This window comes from Brassica oleracea, chromosome C5, assembly GCF_000695525.1.
Source record: "Brassica oleracea var. oleracea cultivar TO1000 chromosome C5, BOL, whole genome shotgun sequence".
NCBI classification, from domain to species: Eukaryota; Viridiplantae; Streptophyta; class Magnoliopsida; order Brassicales; family Brassicaceae; genus Brassica; species Brassica oleracea.
In genome coordinates, this window is record NC_027752.1 from 27,782,763 (window position 1) to 27,798,533 (window position 15,771).

Sequence of the window (15,771 nt, forward strand, 5' to 3'; positions counted from 1 at the left end):
AGAGGTGGATCGCGAGACGACTCAAAACACGAAGTGCTCACTATGTCATCTTGGATGGAGAGCTCCACCGATGGACCGCAACTAAAGTACTCTTGAAATGCATCCATGGCGAAGAAACACGTCTCGTCATGGCTGAAACGCACGAATGCGCCGCAAGAAATCGTTCTGGAGGACGAGCACTCACATTAAAAGTCAAAAGCCTCGGATTTTACTGGCCAACGATGAACATGGAGTGCGAAGCATACACCCAACCAATGTTCTAAAAATCGCTAGGCGGTAACTAGGCGCTTTATAGAGGACTAGCGACTAGGCGGATTATTCGGGGCCTAGGCGAGGCCTAGGCGTTAGAAAATTATTGATTTATTTTATATATTTTATACATTTGTATAGCATATTTTAGTTTTTAAGTTTAATTATAAAATTATTGTGATAAGTTATCAAAATTAGATATACAAAACAGAAGAAAGTAGACAAATTTGTAGATTTGTAATAATATTATTGCTTTATTTAACATATATAGACAATTATTAGATCGATTTTAACCAATTTTAACTGATTTAGAACAGTTTAAACCAATTTGAATCATATAAATCGGTATAAATCGGATTTTAAGAAAATCGTTTCGGATAGGACCGAGTTGCTGCCTAGGCGGGGGCCTAGGCGCCGCCTAGACCAATTTTTAGAACCCTGCGCCCAACGATGCGATCAATGTCAGTGACACGCTTCGACTATCCATTGCCTGACAGAGCTCTTGCGGACAATGACGGCTCCGTACCCTTTCATGCGATGGGGAATGGACATAATCGGGTCTATGCAAGCTCCCGCCATAAGGGTTTCGTCCTAGTCTTAACCGACTATTTCACGAAATGGATTGAGGCGGAAGCTTTCGCCAACATAACTGAAAAAGAGGTCCAAGGGTTCGTCTGGAAGAACATCATAGGTCGCCACGGCCTGCCTTACGAGATAGTGACCGACAATGGCTCGCAGTTCATATCGAACAAGTTTCAAAAATTCTGTGAGAGGTGGAGGATCCGCCTCAACACATCAAGCCCGAGATACCCGCAAAGTAATTGTCAAGCCGAGGCGTCTAACAAGATAATAATCGACGGACTGAAGAAACGCCTCGACTTGAAAAAGGGATGTTGGGCCGATGAACTCGACGGCGTCCTTTGGTCGCATAGAACGACTCCTCGAGGAGCGACTAAGTCAACTCCTTTCTCGATGGCCCATGGAGTCGAGGCTATGGCTCCCATAGAGGTGAATGTAACCAGCCTACGATGATCAAAAATGCCACAGAACGTCGAGCTTAACAGCGACATGTTACTCGACGCCTTGGACGCTATTGAAGAACAACGCGGCCAAGCACTACTCCGCATCCAGAATTATCAGCATCAGATCGAGAACTACTACAATAAGAAAGTCAGATCTCGACCTCTCGAGCTAGGCGACATCGTCCTACGCAAAGTGTTAGAAATCACCAAGGAGTTGAATGCCGGCAAGCTCGGGACTAACTGGGAAGGCCCATACAAAATCGGGACTAACTGGGAAGGCCCATACAAAATCGCTCAAGTCTTCAAACCAGGACTTTACCGACCCAAAACATCCACCGGTGAACCTTTTCCCATAGCATGGAACTCCATGCATCTCCGACGATATTACTCCTAAAAGAAATATCGAGCCATCGAGTAAATGACAAATCAGTCACTTTTACTCGATCAAATCTAAAGATTACCGAGTGACTGACGTACCGTCACTTTCACTCGCCAAAAAAAAAAAAAAAAAGATTGAATGCGCATCCACTGCCACTTTCACAAGGAGAAAAAGAACTACGAGTGGCTTGATCCTCTCCGAGAGGTACGTAGGCAGCCTTAACCGGTCCAGCTATAACCAAAAAACAAAAACAAACTCTCTCGACGAGAAGAAGCACGACTTGCTTCCGCGATGCTTACGCACGAGCACGACCCTGTCTCTCGAACGACCGTACTACCACTCCCACCCCACGAACGAGCACGTCCTGATCAGACTCGTGTTCAGGGGACTTTCGGTTGTATCACGGCCCCAACCGATACGATTGAGACGATAACTTTCAATCATCTTAAAATTCTTTAAGTATGGTTTGGCCGACCGAATACTTTAAGACTACTCTAAGACCGATCAAAAACCGTTGTCGCTCAAAAATAAGATGATTTTCTTCGCAGTCAGAGCTCAAACGCTACGACGAATCGAACTGTCAGTACTGAGCATTCTGTCTCGATAAACCGTCGAACGACCGATCGATTATCAGATTTACTTCGAGACTAACGAAACTGCTTTACCGAAAAATTGTTAAAATTTCTAAGTCTGAAGCAACGTTTAGCGACTCACTGAAAAGCCAGTAGCAATTCTGAGTCCAAAAACTTTGCCTTACGACTTACTGGAAATTTCGTTAAAAATTCTAAGTCAGAAAACAACGAAATGACTTACTGAAATTTAGGGAAATTCAAAATAGAGTTTTAACGAAAAGGGTTACAACACCAAAAGCCTCGCAGGGCCAAAAGAAACCAAAAAGACTAAGAGAAACAACAACAACATTTGGGGATAATCTTCAGAAGCCTTAACAACTGGGGGAACTGATCCGTCAGGGACGTCGGCGGAAGAATTCGGGGGATCTACGCTGATCCCTTCCGTCTGTTCATCGACGGGCGTGGCTTCTACAGTCTCGACAGGTTCTGACCTTGCACCCGGGCTCTTCTCCGCGTCATCCAACTCCGGACCCATCGTCTTCTCAACCGGATCTCTCTCACTCCGATCCTCCGAAGAAGAGACTGAAATCTCCAAGACCCCTTCACCAACTTGCGTACCTCCCGGCGAGGTTACGACCTTGCCGCCTAACTGCGGAGCATTGTCAGAGGTTTCTTTGGAGGCACCATGCTCGTTTGCAGCAGGCGCAGCGTTGAGTTCGACGAAGGGAGTGGGATCATCAAGACGATCGCCCGACTGTTCGCCACGAGAACTGCTCGGAGTCCCAAGAATGACCGCAGTCCCGGGATCGACAAGGCCGCTGTTTGACCCGTAAGGATAGAGCCCCGCCAAGACATGTTTGTTCATGAACGGTGAGTCGAGTAAAAGTGGAGAGAAAGATAAATCAGTCTTAGGGATCTCACCAACGTCGAGTTGCTTCGCCTCGAGTTCAAAATGCTTTTCCTGTTCAGAGAACACATCGATAACGTCTTGCGGGATATCACGTCCATTCGCCTTTAAAGCTTCAAGGCATTTCTTTGTACCAAAGGCTTGACTGTATATGAGACGGGCATGATCGAAATCCTTATGACGGACCTCCCGGTTACGAATATTGTTGAATCGACGATTGCTCTTTGCGATCATTTCTGTCTGAACCCTTACCCGTTCATGGGTAACCTCAAAACTTCGAGACTCTTTCAACCGGTTGATCTCCCTCATGTGTCTAAGGGACACATCTTTCTTCTCTTCCTCTAGAGTAGCTTTCTCCGCCTCCAAGACCGCCTTCTCTCGTTCGAGTTCCTTAACTCTTTCATGAGACGATCTAAACTTGTCCTTCAACTCCCCAAACCTCTCCAGAAACCCCTCCTTATGGGCTTTCTTTCCCGCGAGCAGTTGATCGCGCTCTACGACAGCCAGATCGATGGTCTTCTTGAACTCACTCGATTTACGAGTAAGGGCCTCGCCCCTCACCTGCGCCAGCTTCTCGGCCTTACCCAGCTGGGCCAGTGTGTCCTTCAACGCCGTGTCGTATTTTTCGATGGCGAAGTTCATGCTCCCGTCACTCTACACAAACAAGAACAACGATCAATAAAAGAGGAAAGGGCAAAGGAGTTGAAGAAAAAGGAGTCTTTATAACAGAACTTTGGTTCGAGCCGCGTTGACATAAGCGTCTTTGAAGAACAGATCGCTCAACGGTGGCATGTCCCTCGGCCCGCCCCGCATCTGGCGGATAAGTTCAGCGCATTCAGCTGACGCATACGAGAGAGGAATGTCCCCGTCATATTTAAACTCTACATGATCGAGAAACTTGATCCCAGATTTCCACAGAGCCCAACCACTTCTCCCGATCGTCGGCGCAGCAACCTGCGGAGGAGTAGGACGACGAACTCCCGCCTCACCTCTCTCCTCTGACGCGTGAGAGTCATCTCGCTCAGTCGAAACCGGCACATCATGGTCGACAGACTGTTTCTTTCTCTTCTTCCTCTCTAGAGGAGCACCCGGCGAATCATTCGATCCGCCTTCAGCACGTGTAGCAGCACCGCGACCAGAACCATCATGGACCACGATCTCTCGACCTTCCGCAACCTCATCGGGCTCGGTCTTCTCTTCGACAAACTTCTTCCTCTTCTTTTCCTTCGTCTTTTTCTTGGAAGGCTCGTTGGATTGCGCCTCTGCCGAAGTCCCTTCGACCGACGAAACGGAAATACCAGAAGCTGCCCGCTTCTTTCCTTTCTTCTTAGTTTTCTCCGGTTCGACTACTTCTGGAGCGAGGCTCCCCTCCGAGAGCTCGGAAACCACCGGATCGGGGACCACCGCCGACTGAGGGCTCGCAGTCAAAGTTTCTTCTCGAGTCGCCTCACTAGAAACTAAAATCGGTTCGTTAATCGACGGACCGCCCAAACAGCTTCCTAACAACGCACTTAGATCTGGCAAGGTTGTCATCTTCCTGGCCTCGTTTATCTTCTTCTGCTCCGCTCTGGTAAAGATCAAGAATCTGCGTTTCTTGCCAGTCACCAACGGTAGCAGATCGGACCACCAATCCCCTGCAAAAATGTCGACAAGTCAGGACACGAGAAGAGTGAGAAGCAATACAGACAAAACATGAAACACTCACTCTTCGAGATCCTATAGACGGCTCGTCGAATCCTCTCGACAGTAATGTTCTCCCAACTCTCTTGAGCAAGCGACGCGACAACGCGAGCGTTTGCTATAAACTCTTCAGGGTAAACGGTTGTGTCCGGGTGATCGAGTGCATCCAAAAGAGCGAGTTGATAAGATTACAGAAAGAATCGCAATGTCAAAGCTATCAACGGTATTCTACCAAGATCGGGGTTCCATAAAAAACGAAAGACATTGCCGGGCGGGTCCTCGAAAGCAAATTCGTCTGACTTGACGAAGAAGTAGAAACGCTGCCAATGATTCGTCCTGTTGGGATAACCGACGATCACGTTGTAGTTCGGCCTCATTTGAATCGAAAACAGTCCATCCCCCATCGACTTGAGATATGTCAATTCTTCGAAGGCTCGAACGCTCATCGACACGTCGATCTCCGCTGCCATCACCATCAGTGCGATCGAGAGACGGAGTGAACCATTAAAAATTGACTGATTACAGCATCACGACGTCTCGCATAGGACGTAATGAGCCGAGGGATCAGAAACCAAAGTTTGGTCTCGTTCTGAAAATAGGACTCGTATACGCATTGGAATCCCACCGGCGGGGACCAAGGCCTTTGGGCCTCCGTAGGGATGAGAAATGTCACTCCAACGCCGCGACATTCCCTGAGTAAGATCTTCACACTGCTAGGAGTCGAGCGAGTCTTTTCAACGTTATCCCAAGTCTACCCCTCGAAAATCCCCTCGGGATGGTAGCAGGTTGGCACGAAGTCGGGAAGAACGGTTTCCCCTTCACTCGTTCCACCTTGACCGTCCCTCGCACAATCTCGAGCAGTCAATGCAACTATCGACCTTTATTCACGAAGCTGCCTCGCAGACTTGGCTACTAGGATCCGCTAAGGCGTGTCCATGTTCGCCGTATCCATCATAGCCTCGCGATGAATCGTCTCAAACTCGGAGAGAGGATCCGTGTCGATGACTTGCGCAGGACTCGACTCGGTCGCTACCGCCTTCCCTTTTTGTTCTCTAGACAATCTACCGCCCGATGACATGGAGAATTCCAGAAATCTATGACTAAAAAGCTAGAGAGAGAAGCAGAGAGAAAGAGAGAGAGAATACCTGAGTCGGATGAAGAATAGAGAAAATGAAAGAAGAGAGGGGTATTTATAAGAAGGAAGCGCCGCATCCCCCGAACCGTCATCATTAGGTCTAGATGCGCCCATTTAGGCGCGTGGATTTCACATCGTCTCGCGACGATTCGACTTCTTGAGGCAAACCGGAGCCGGTTTAGGCCAAAATCAGTGCACATGTCCGAAACCAATGAAAACCGTCGGTTCATCCAAACCAATAAATTCCGACAATCAGTCGCAAGAGATGAGCGAGATTGCGAGTCTAGGACATCTATCCATCAGACCTAGGGGGACTTACTGTTGGGTATGGGCCTGACCCTCCAAAAGGCCCACATGATAGTTGTCCTAACACATGACTATGTGGTAGAGACTCGGCTCGCCGACTCGTGAGCGACTGATTGGCTCGACTCGAGACTACTTTTTGCCGACCGAACGAGTGACTGAAAGCAGTCGACTCGACGACTCAAAACAGCGGCCCGACAGCTCGGCCCAATTGACAAAAGGCCCATTAGGTCAAGACGAATTAGGTTAAAAAGCAACCACCTATAAAAGGGGAAAGAGAGGCAACGAGGAAGGGATCCGTAAAGTACTAAACACTTACTTTCGGCTAGAAACTATGGTTTTACATCTTTACTCTCGCCGACTTGTACCTTCCGGCGAACTAGCTTTCGCCGGCTTGTTTCCACCGTTTATTTCCTCTTTTGTAACACAATCAAACGATTCCTTGATCTAATAAAACTTCTTTGTCACGACCCACCGACGAGAACTCGTCTCCTTTTCTTAACTGGTTTATCAACAGTACTCGTTCAAAAGCATATCTTCTACACGAGCAAGCGGATGACCGACCCAGAGACTCGATGCCCTACACTCGAGAAAATGGCCGTTTCCGTTATTACTTCAGCGAGGAAGCTACGTCCTTACTTCCAATCGCACATGATCGAAGTACTGATGAATCATCCCCTTCGCACCATAATTCAGAACACCAATCAGTCTGGACGATTATCGAAGTGGGCTATCGAGCTTAGTGAGCATGATATTGTGTTCAAAAATCAGTCGGTAGCAAAATCGCAGGTCCTCGCCGATTTCCGATCGAACTCGCGCCAGAGCTAGAGCAGGACCTAATCCTTCCGAGTCAAAACTGGATTCTCCACGTCGACGGTTAGTCGACTAACAAAGGATCGGGAGTAGGAGTCCAACTGCAGTCACCAACAGGCGAATTAATCAGGCAGTCGTTCAGCTTTGGTTTCACCGCTTCAAACAACAAAGCAGAGTACGAGTCGCTCATCGCAGGATTACGACTTGCTAAGGAGGTCAAGGCAAAATGGCTCAGTGCGTACTGCGACTCACAACTCGTCACTAGTCAGTTCAGCGGCGACTACAACGCCCGCAACGAGTGAATGGACGCCTACCTTAAAGTCGTCCAAACACTCGCTAAGGACTTTGAGTTCTTCGAACTCACCAAAGTCCCAAGAGGGGGAAACGTGTGCGCCGACGCCCTCTTCGCCTTAGGCAGCAGACTACGACATCAAGTTAAACGAACCATCCCGATCCATAAGATCGAGAAACCGATCATCGAGCTAACATCCGAAGGAACGACCATCGTGGCGCCCATATCCAAAGCTGTTGCAATGGAAGACGACTCCGCAACAGAACAAATTTAAACCTCCGACTGGAGGACAGATTTCATCGACTACCTTGTCGATGGAAAATTACCCCCCGAGAAGTGAATTGCGAGACGACTCAAAACACGAAGTGCTCACTACGTCGTTTTGGATGGAGAGCTCCACTGATGGACCGCAACTAAAGTACTCTTGAAATGCATCCATGGCGAAGAAACGTGTCTCGTCATGGCTGAAACGCACGAAGGTGCGGCAGGAAATCATTCTAGAGGACGAGCACTCGCATTAAAAGTCAAAAGCCTTGGCTTTTACTAGCCAACGATGAACACGGACTGCGAAGCATATGCCCAACGATGTGATCAATGTCAGCGACACGCTTCGACTATCCATTGCCCGACGGAGCTCTTGCGGACAATGACGGCTCCGTACCCTTTCATGCGATGGGGAATGGACATAATTGGGCCTATGCCAAGCTCCCGCCAGAAGCGTTTCGTCCTATTCTTAACAGACTATTTCACGAAATGGATCGAGGCGGAAGCTTTCGCCAACATAACAGAAAAAGAGGTCCAAAGGTTCGTCTGGAAGAACGTCATCTGTCGCCACGGCCTGCCTTACGAGATAGTGACCGACAATGGCTCCCAGTTCATATCGAACAAGTTTCGAGAATTCTGCGAGAGGTGGAGGATCCGCCTCAACTCATCAAGCCCGAGATACCCGCAGAGTAATGGTCAAGCCGAGGCGTCCAACAAGATAATAATCGACGGACAGAAGAAACGCCTCGACTTGAAAAATGGATGCTGGGCCGATGAACTCGATGGTGTGCTTTGGTCGCATAGAATGAACAAGATGAAGATGAGACATGTGCCGACACAGAGCAGCCATGCAACTGGAGACGCGTCCAAATTATCCTCACATGACCAAGTTTTTCGTCAGACAAAGAAGAAGATGCCAAGGTCTGTAACTCGCAAGAGCATCCCGCCGGGCTCCAGAGCCAAAGCAGCGATCCAATCGGAACATGCGATTTAAGAAGTAAGCTTAAGAGAAAATCACATGCAGCCGAGAGCACGCGCCAGTCCGGGAGCGACCTTCGCACAGTCATCAACAAGTCTAGGGCTAAACGAGTCGAGAGCAACAGCATCCGACCCCGTCAAAAACCTCGAGTCCTCGACCTTCGCGATCATCTCAACTCGACATCAAAATACCTCAGGATAAGGCTCAATCGACCAAAAAGTTCCGACTTGAGACGAAAGTTTGAAGAAAAGAAGGCCAAAAGCCTCAAGACAAAGCCGGTGTTCGATCGAACTCAAACTTAAGTTATAATATATCAACTTCCGGTTGTTTAGATTATCTAATGTTTAGATCTAAGATTTCAACTTTCGTTTGTTAATCCTTAGAAAGTGTCGATCTATACACCTTTCAAAATGCGGATCGATACACCGAGAGGTGTATCGACCGATATTTCTTCTAGCAAGCTTTTGTGAATGGGTTACGTGTTCTCTAATTTCCTAGACCAACTTTCGTGTGCGCCTAGTTAATTAGATCATACTAGTTTGGTTTCAGGTAACAGACCAAGCTTCCGTTTGCGCCAATAAATTATAAGATCTAAGTTTAGGGTGATCAAGCCTAGACTTAGCAGTAAGAATAACTAGATGAAGAACTATTTTAATTCCCTAACAACAATTCATTTCAGCAATATATAGATCAACCTTTGAAGAAACTTAAATCTAACAATAAGACTACTCAGACATATTCATAAAAAGCATTGTGATGGTCTGAATACTATTTCAATATAATAAAATAAAAAAACAAACAAAGTAGAGTAAGAAACAAAGGAGTTCAAAATCTTCTCTCGTATGATGTTCAGACCTCTCTCTCCAATCATAACTCAGAAAACCTAATAAATAGTCTAACAGATGGCCAGAGACTTGCGGTGCAATATCTAGGAACTTCTGGGTAAAACTTATAATTTCTCAAAATCATCATTAAACTTACAGATAGCAAGATGTCGATCGACGCTTCATGTCTTCCGTCGATCAATGTTTGTTGCAATAGTCGATTGTGACTTTATGTTTTCAGCAGAGCTTTCTTCAAAGTTTCGTAATGATCCAAAAGCTGCAAATATGTACAATGAGTACCTGAACCTGTAAAGACTAAAAAAAGACTCCAAATGCATATAAAAGACTCTAAAAATATATATAAATCAAAGGTAAAATCCATGTCATATCAAACATATATATATAATTATGTGTATATCATTTGTCACATAAAAGCTGACTTACCCAACTAATGTCTGGTTAACCAATGTTGTTTTCAGTAACAGCTTTGCTAACGCCATTGTGAGCCTTTAAGTTACTCTTTGTTTGGGTCTGAAAAAAATACGATTGAAATTGAAAAGATCGAAATAACTCTTTTTCCATATTAATCATATCAGCTTTGATGAGATGGTGGCGATATCTCTCCATGCGCGCCAAATAATACCACAAGGTATCTTGGGTTGCCATTTGGTTGTTCACAAAAGCTATCTATCAAAAGTTCTCTGTAGTATTAGACGCATTGGAGTCTTGCTTGTGAATACTTAAAAATCCAACAATGGAGTCATTCCAGCGTAATCCATGTAGGTTACGAGAAATTCAAATAATTGGCGCTTTTAGTGAATGTATTAACGCACTTGACGGAGCATGTGTCGTAGTAAATTTTGGAAGTTGTTATACAGTTGATATTTGGGATAGACATGAACAAACAAGCTTAAGCTTTAAACACAATAAACATATGGGACACGAACATGATATATTTAAATATGGATTGGTTAGGCACACATGGGGGTGTCTACACATGATTCGTTGGTGTTGCAATAAGCGATCGATGAAGATTATGGTGTATTATATTAGAGACGAACAACAAGAATTGGCCTATCGCTTAAAACTCTTCATTAGATATCCCAAAACCCGAAACGAAAACTCCTACAGACTATTAAATGAACATTCTACGACCAAATTCTACTTTTCGTTAAAAGTTAAAAAACACAAGTAACTTATGTTTTACCTTCTGAAGTCGATAATAGGAAAGTAAATGTCTCTATGTTTTTTCACGAGGAGGAGGAACACCGCAAACCCAATCTAGGACGTTCAAATATTTTGATCGAAACACTTCTCTTTCCTGCGCGTAGCAGTGCATTATAATGGCTGTGGAAACGCTGAACACGACCACATCTGCTCTTCTTAGAATCTTGGGCGGTCGAATGTATCCTGCATCTGTCATGCATGTGAAGAAGCTCTCTATTGCCCTCGCTAAGCAGTAGAGTGATATCTCTATCCTTCTGCTTTTCTTTTCAATTGCTAAAGCCAGACCTGTTGGGAACTGCAAAAAAATTCACGGTTTAGTTATAATGTTTAAGGATACATACGTGATACGTGTATGTTGTTGCGAATAGATTTGGTTTGTACCGTTGCTATGGCCACGATCGGTATGCTGCATGTCTCAAATATCCGGAAAAGCAGGCAAGTCCAGGCCCTGGTTAAGACAATTATAGAGACGGTATAAGTTTCGCATTAAGTGAAAAAAAAAAAAAAAAATTGATGAAGTGCCGACAGGCTGACTATGTATTTAGGTTATGATATATAAAGAGCTTTCAAAATTTAGATTCGAACCAGGACGAAGTGCAGTAAGTAGAGAGAAACAAACTTGATCTCGCAGTGCCAAGAAGACCCTTACCGAGTATTGAGTATTGCCTGTGAGATATGAATATGAAAGACTCTGTTGAGGTGATACACAAAATCGTTTAACAAGCAATGGATTCTAGGCGAAACAAAACTTTTTACTTTTTTAGCAGGTCTTGACGATGGACTATCAGCGCTGGGATCAAGTAGACAGGGACATAGACAGGTAACGCCCTCTTGTAAGCTTGAAGGAAAAATGTAAGAGCATGCTTAGTACATGACTCTTTTCCATGAATTATCTACAAGAAACAACATAAGTGTTGAGTAATACTTTTCTACAAGCTTAATAGCATGTAATGCTGCTCGCAATTTACATTTGATAGATTAAAAGAAAACAATACAAACCTACCGAACAGGGGACTTTCATGTTAGGATCAAGTTTGATATCAACTCCAACAGATTTGTAATATTTCTCAATTGCCCTTAAATTGGTGAATGGTTTGGCGCTTGCGATATCTTTAACGCCCTGTATGATAGAAAGATCCTTCCCACCTTGTTTGTTAAGGAAAGATTTGTACGATGAAGGAAGACTATCTTGCTTTAAAATGTACGAAGACCTGAAACGTACACAAAACAAACTAATAAGAGAATGAATCTCTTTAGTCTGCATAATTTCTGTAGAATTCAGACATCTAATATCATTGTAGGGAGAAAGATAACATACAAAATCTGTGAAGATGAGAGACACATGAGAAACAAGTCCCCATGTTTCCATGTAAGCGGCTTGCAAATTGAACCAAACCGTTTGCTTTTAATGCCGCACCGTGACGCAAGAACCGCCGCACGCATCAAAATGTAAACAGCTAAGCTCGTGTGTTGTGTGTTTGGTCCAGTGAGAAGCATAGATGGCCCAGCCACTAAACCAGCAAAAAGAGCCCTCCATTTTGCAGTTCTGGGATTCAGACAAAACACTGATCAAAGAGGTTTTTAAATCTGAAGAGGTTGGAACTACTTTTGGCTACTCAACAAAAAAAAAAAGGATCAAGATAGTGGGAAATGCCTTTGGTCTCCAGCCAAAGAAGAAATAGCTTCATCTACAGAGACAAAAGTACCAGCAAAGGTTCCCAAAAATAGACCGTATCTTAGAGTTTCCTTAATCCCCATGGCAATAGCTTCACTATTCGAGAAATCACCGGTTCTCCTAAATCCATATATCCCAAGATCAAATCAAGCAAAAAATTCCAAAATCAGATATTCGAATTCTGGTTTTTTTTTCTCTTCACAATACCTCGATTGAGAAGAAGATCTACGTCGAGCCAAACGAGCAAAGATGGAGAAAATAGCTAATCCACCTTTGATTCCAGTACCTATGGAGAATGCTTTGATGGAAGCGACGATGATTCTTCGCAGCTTCTCCGAATCATCCGATTTTGATCTAGACGGAGAGCAAGAGGACGAGAGATCGGGTTTTATCGAATTGGACCCGTTGCAATGGTTGCATGTAAGGACAAACGATTCACCGGAATCATCGCCGGTGATTCCATCGATGACGCATGAGCAGCGAGAACCGTTCGACGTCTGGCGAGAGGGTGACATGACGTCGGCAAGAGTAAGGGTTGATCGGATTGCGCCAAAGTGAAAGATAGGTGGGCTTTGGTGGGAAATTGGTTCCGGCGTTTGAAATAAAAGGACAAAGGGGAAGGAACAACCATAAAAGTTGTAAGAGAGTGACGAAGAGAACAACACAGCGAATCAAATTTAGAGTCACCAAGGGTATACAGTTGTCAAGGCTCGGTAGACACGTGTCAGTTGGTTTTTGTTCCTATTCTCTTGATTCCTCTACCTGGGTAACCGTTACAATGGAAGTATGGTCGTAATAAGGTTTTAGTCATGGTCTTTTTAAATGGAGAAAATCAGAGAAAATTGAATTGAAACCTAACCCAGTATCCTCTATGAATATTTATATGTAAAAAGAATTTCTCCCTGACATATCCGGATCAGATGAAAACCAATCCATATCCTATTGAAAACATGAATACCTAGCACTTTTTTTTTTAACAACTAGTTTCATTCATTTTAATGTAACATTACATATGAGATAACATACATACAACCAAATGCAAATAAAATTAAGAGAAATATTACAACACACAAAATAAAATATGAAGAACTGTCTTGATGCGATCTTTATATTTGGATATAGACCATGCCATGAAACTCCAAATTATTCTATGTTTCTTTGTTGTATATAGTATAACAATGACCAGTTTCCAGTTTAGAAATATAGATGTCCATCCGTAAAGAACTCAATATAATGATTCTCTCAAATGAAATAAAAATTCGAATTGCCAGTTTTCAACGATTTTAAGAACATCAACTTACAACAAAAAAAAAACTGTTTCCCCAATTTTCATTATTGCATCCCTGACTCTATACACAGTTTCCATAGTAGTTTTCATGGCAATTGTTTCCAAAGCAACGCGCTAAAAATAAGATCCTTACCACTTAAATCTGGATTTAGCACAAATGGAGTGATTGTCTTGTCGTCGATCATGGCCACGAAGTCCACTCTGGAGATTACAACAACGAAATGGAAGCAGAAGAAGAAATCAGTCAGTTCGTTGTGAGTAAATCTGAATGTTTTCTCCTTTAGGAAGAAGAACAATACGCATAAAATTGTTTTAAAAAAAGGCTTCCGAGATGCCATTATGGAGAGGGAGAGTGTATATATGCAAATTGCAATACGCCAAACGCACACACCGTAAATATACGCCGGTGAAACCGAACTGAGGAAATGAACTCTCGTTTGGATTTTCTTCAAAAAGAAAAAAAACTGTTTAGATTTTGAAAGGCATGGAGAGACAAGGAAGATGAAAATAGAAAGAATCTAACGATGAAATCACCACCGCCCAGTAAAAATTGCAGAAGATATGACAGTTAAGACATCGTCCTTACTATCGCCTTGGAAGTTGGAACCATCCCTCCCAACCGCGTTTAGTTTAAACTTTCACAATGATCATCAAAGACTTGCCTAGCACTTTCTTTATTTAATATATTTCTATGTTAGTAGAACTTTTCATCTTTTATATATAAAAATTCAAGTCATTTTGTCAATTAAATCATCACATCGGATATGTTTTACAAAAAAATCTAATTAATGTTAAATACAAAAAAAAATGTATTTTCGGTTCCAATTTCTTAAAAGACAATAACAAAAATCTTTTTCTCAGATCACCAACACCATGCACTACAAAAAAACACTTGTATAACGACGACGGTTTTCGTGGTTACTTCGTCGTAAAATAGAGTTTACGACGAAATAACTATAAAAGTCATTTCTTCGTGTTCGTCGTAACGTATATTTCTTCGCTAATTTCGTTGTAAGGTAGTATCAATACGAAAGGTTTCGTCGTAAAATAGTATCAATAATTTCGTCGTAAAAGCCACATAAACTATTTCCTCGTAAAAGCCACGTAAACATTTTCCTCGTAAAGTACAGGTAAATTGTTTTCTCGTAAAGTACACGTAAAAGTTTTCCTCGTAAAGTAGACGCTTGATTTTGTCATTCTTTACACGTAATCTTTACGACGAATCTGCGTGTTTTTCGTAATAAATTTCTCTCTAACAATTTTTTCAATTTCCTCGTTAATTAGACGTAATTTAGCTACGAATTTGCTTTGATTCTTTATTTTTTACAAAAAAATAAATCAAATATATTTTTAAATTTATTACAAAAAATAAATCAATACGAAGATATTTTATAAATATTTAAATTTCAAATTTATAATACAATAAAAAGAAGAAAAGAAAACTAGGAGAATTTTCCAAATATGACTCAAAACTTGATTTTGATTGCAAAAGTATACTCAAACTTGAATCAAATGCAAAAGTAACCCAAAAGCCTTATGAATTACAGCCAGTCCCTTGTGACCAAACAAAAAAACAGAGCTCATTTTTACGAATATAGCTCCACGAAGTCTTCTAGACGACGTCCATGGAAGTCGTCTGGTATAGTTGATCTTAAAAATAATTTATAAATTTTGTAAAAAATATTTTGAAAAGCGAAAAATTAAAATCATATAATTATAAACAATTTTAAGTGATATAAATTAATATATAATAAAATTGAATTGTTTTCAACATAGATGAGTGAATGTAGTGAATCATGATATTCTTTGGTATAGGGTTTGGCAACATATGTTGTAGTATTATATGTATTCTTAGGGTTAGATTTTGGAAAGTTTAAATGTTTTTGTGAAAAATTAAATTTTTACCTACATGTGATTATTTCTGTGTATAGTAAACACTTTTTAAGTTTAATTTGATTTTATGAAGTGTTTTGTTAGTTAATTTAGTTTAGGGGTTGTGTTTACACTACAAGAAAACAACGGTATTCTGACGGACATTCCGACGGAAAATGAAATCCTCGGAATATCCCGAAGAATTTCCGAGGATATTCCGAGGAAAAACAAAATTTGGTTTCCTCGAAATTTCTTCGGAATATACCGACGGAATTCCGAGGAAATATTAA

The 15,771-nt window shown here is 42.6% G+C and overlaps 1 protein-coding gene across 1 annotated transcript; it reads right to left on the reverse strand.

The window, feature by feature from the left end:
• Positions 1 to 10,488: 10,488 nt before the first annotated feature.
• Positions 10,489 to 12,973, reverse strand: LOC106292904. The gene is made up of 8 exons (XM_013728571.1): positions 12,529 to 12,973; positions 12,301 to 12,441; positions 11,965 to 12,192; positions 11,650 to 11,857; positions 11,403 to 11,539; positions 11,232 to 11,312; positions 11,028 to 11,094; positions 10,489 to 10,941 (listed from the first exon to the last, which is right to left on the reverse strand). The coding sequence occupies exons 1-8, from the start codon at positions 12,834 to 12,836 to the stop codon at positions 10,660 to 10,662; spliced, it is 1,452 nt and encodes a 483-aa protein (XP_013584025.1). The 5' UTR covers positions 12,837 to 12,973; the 3' UTR covers positions 10,489 to 10,659.
• Positions 12,974 to 15,771: the final 2,798 nt, after the last annotated feature.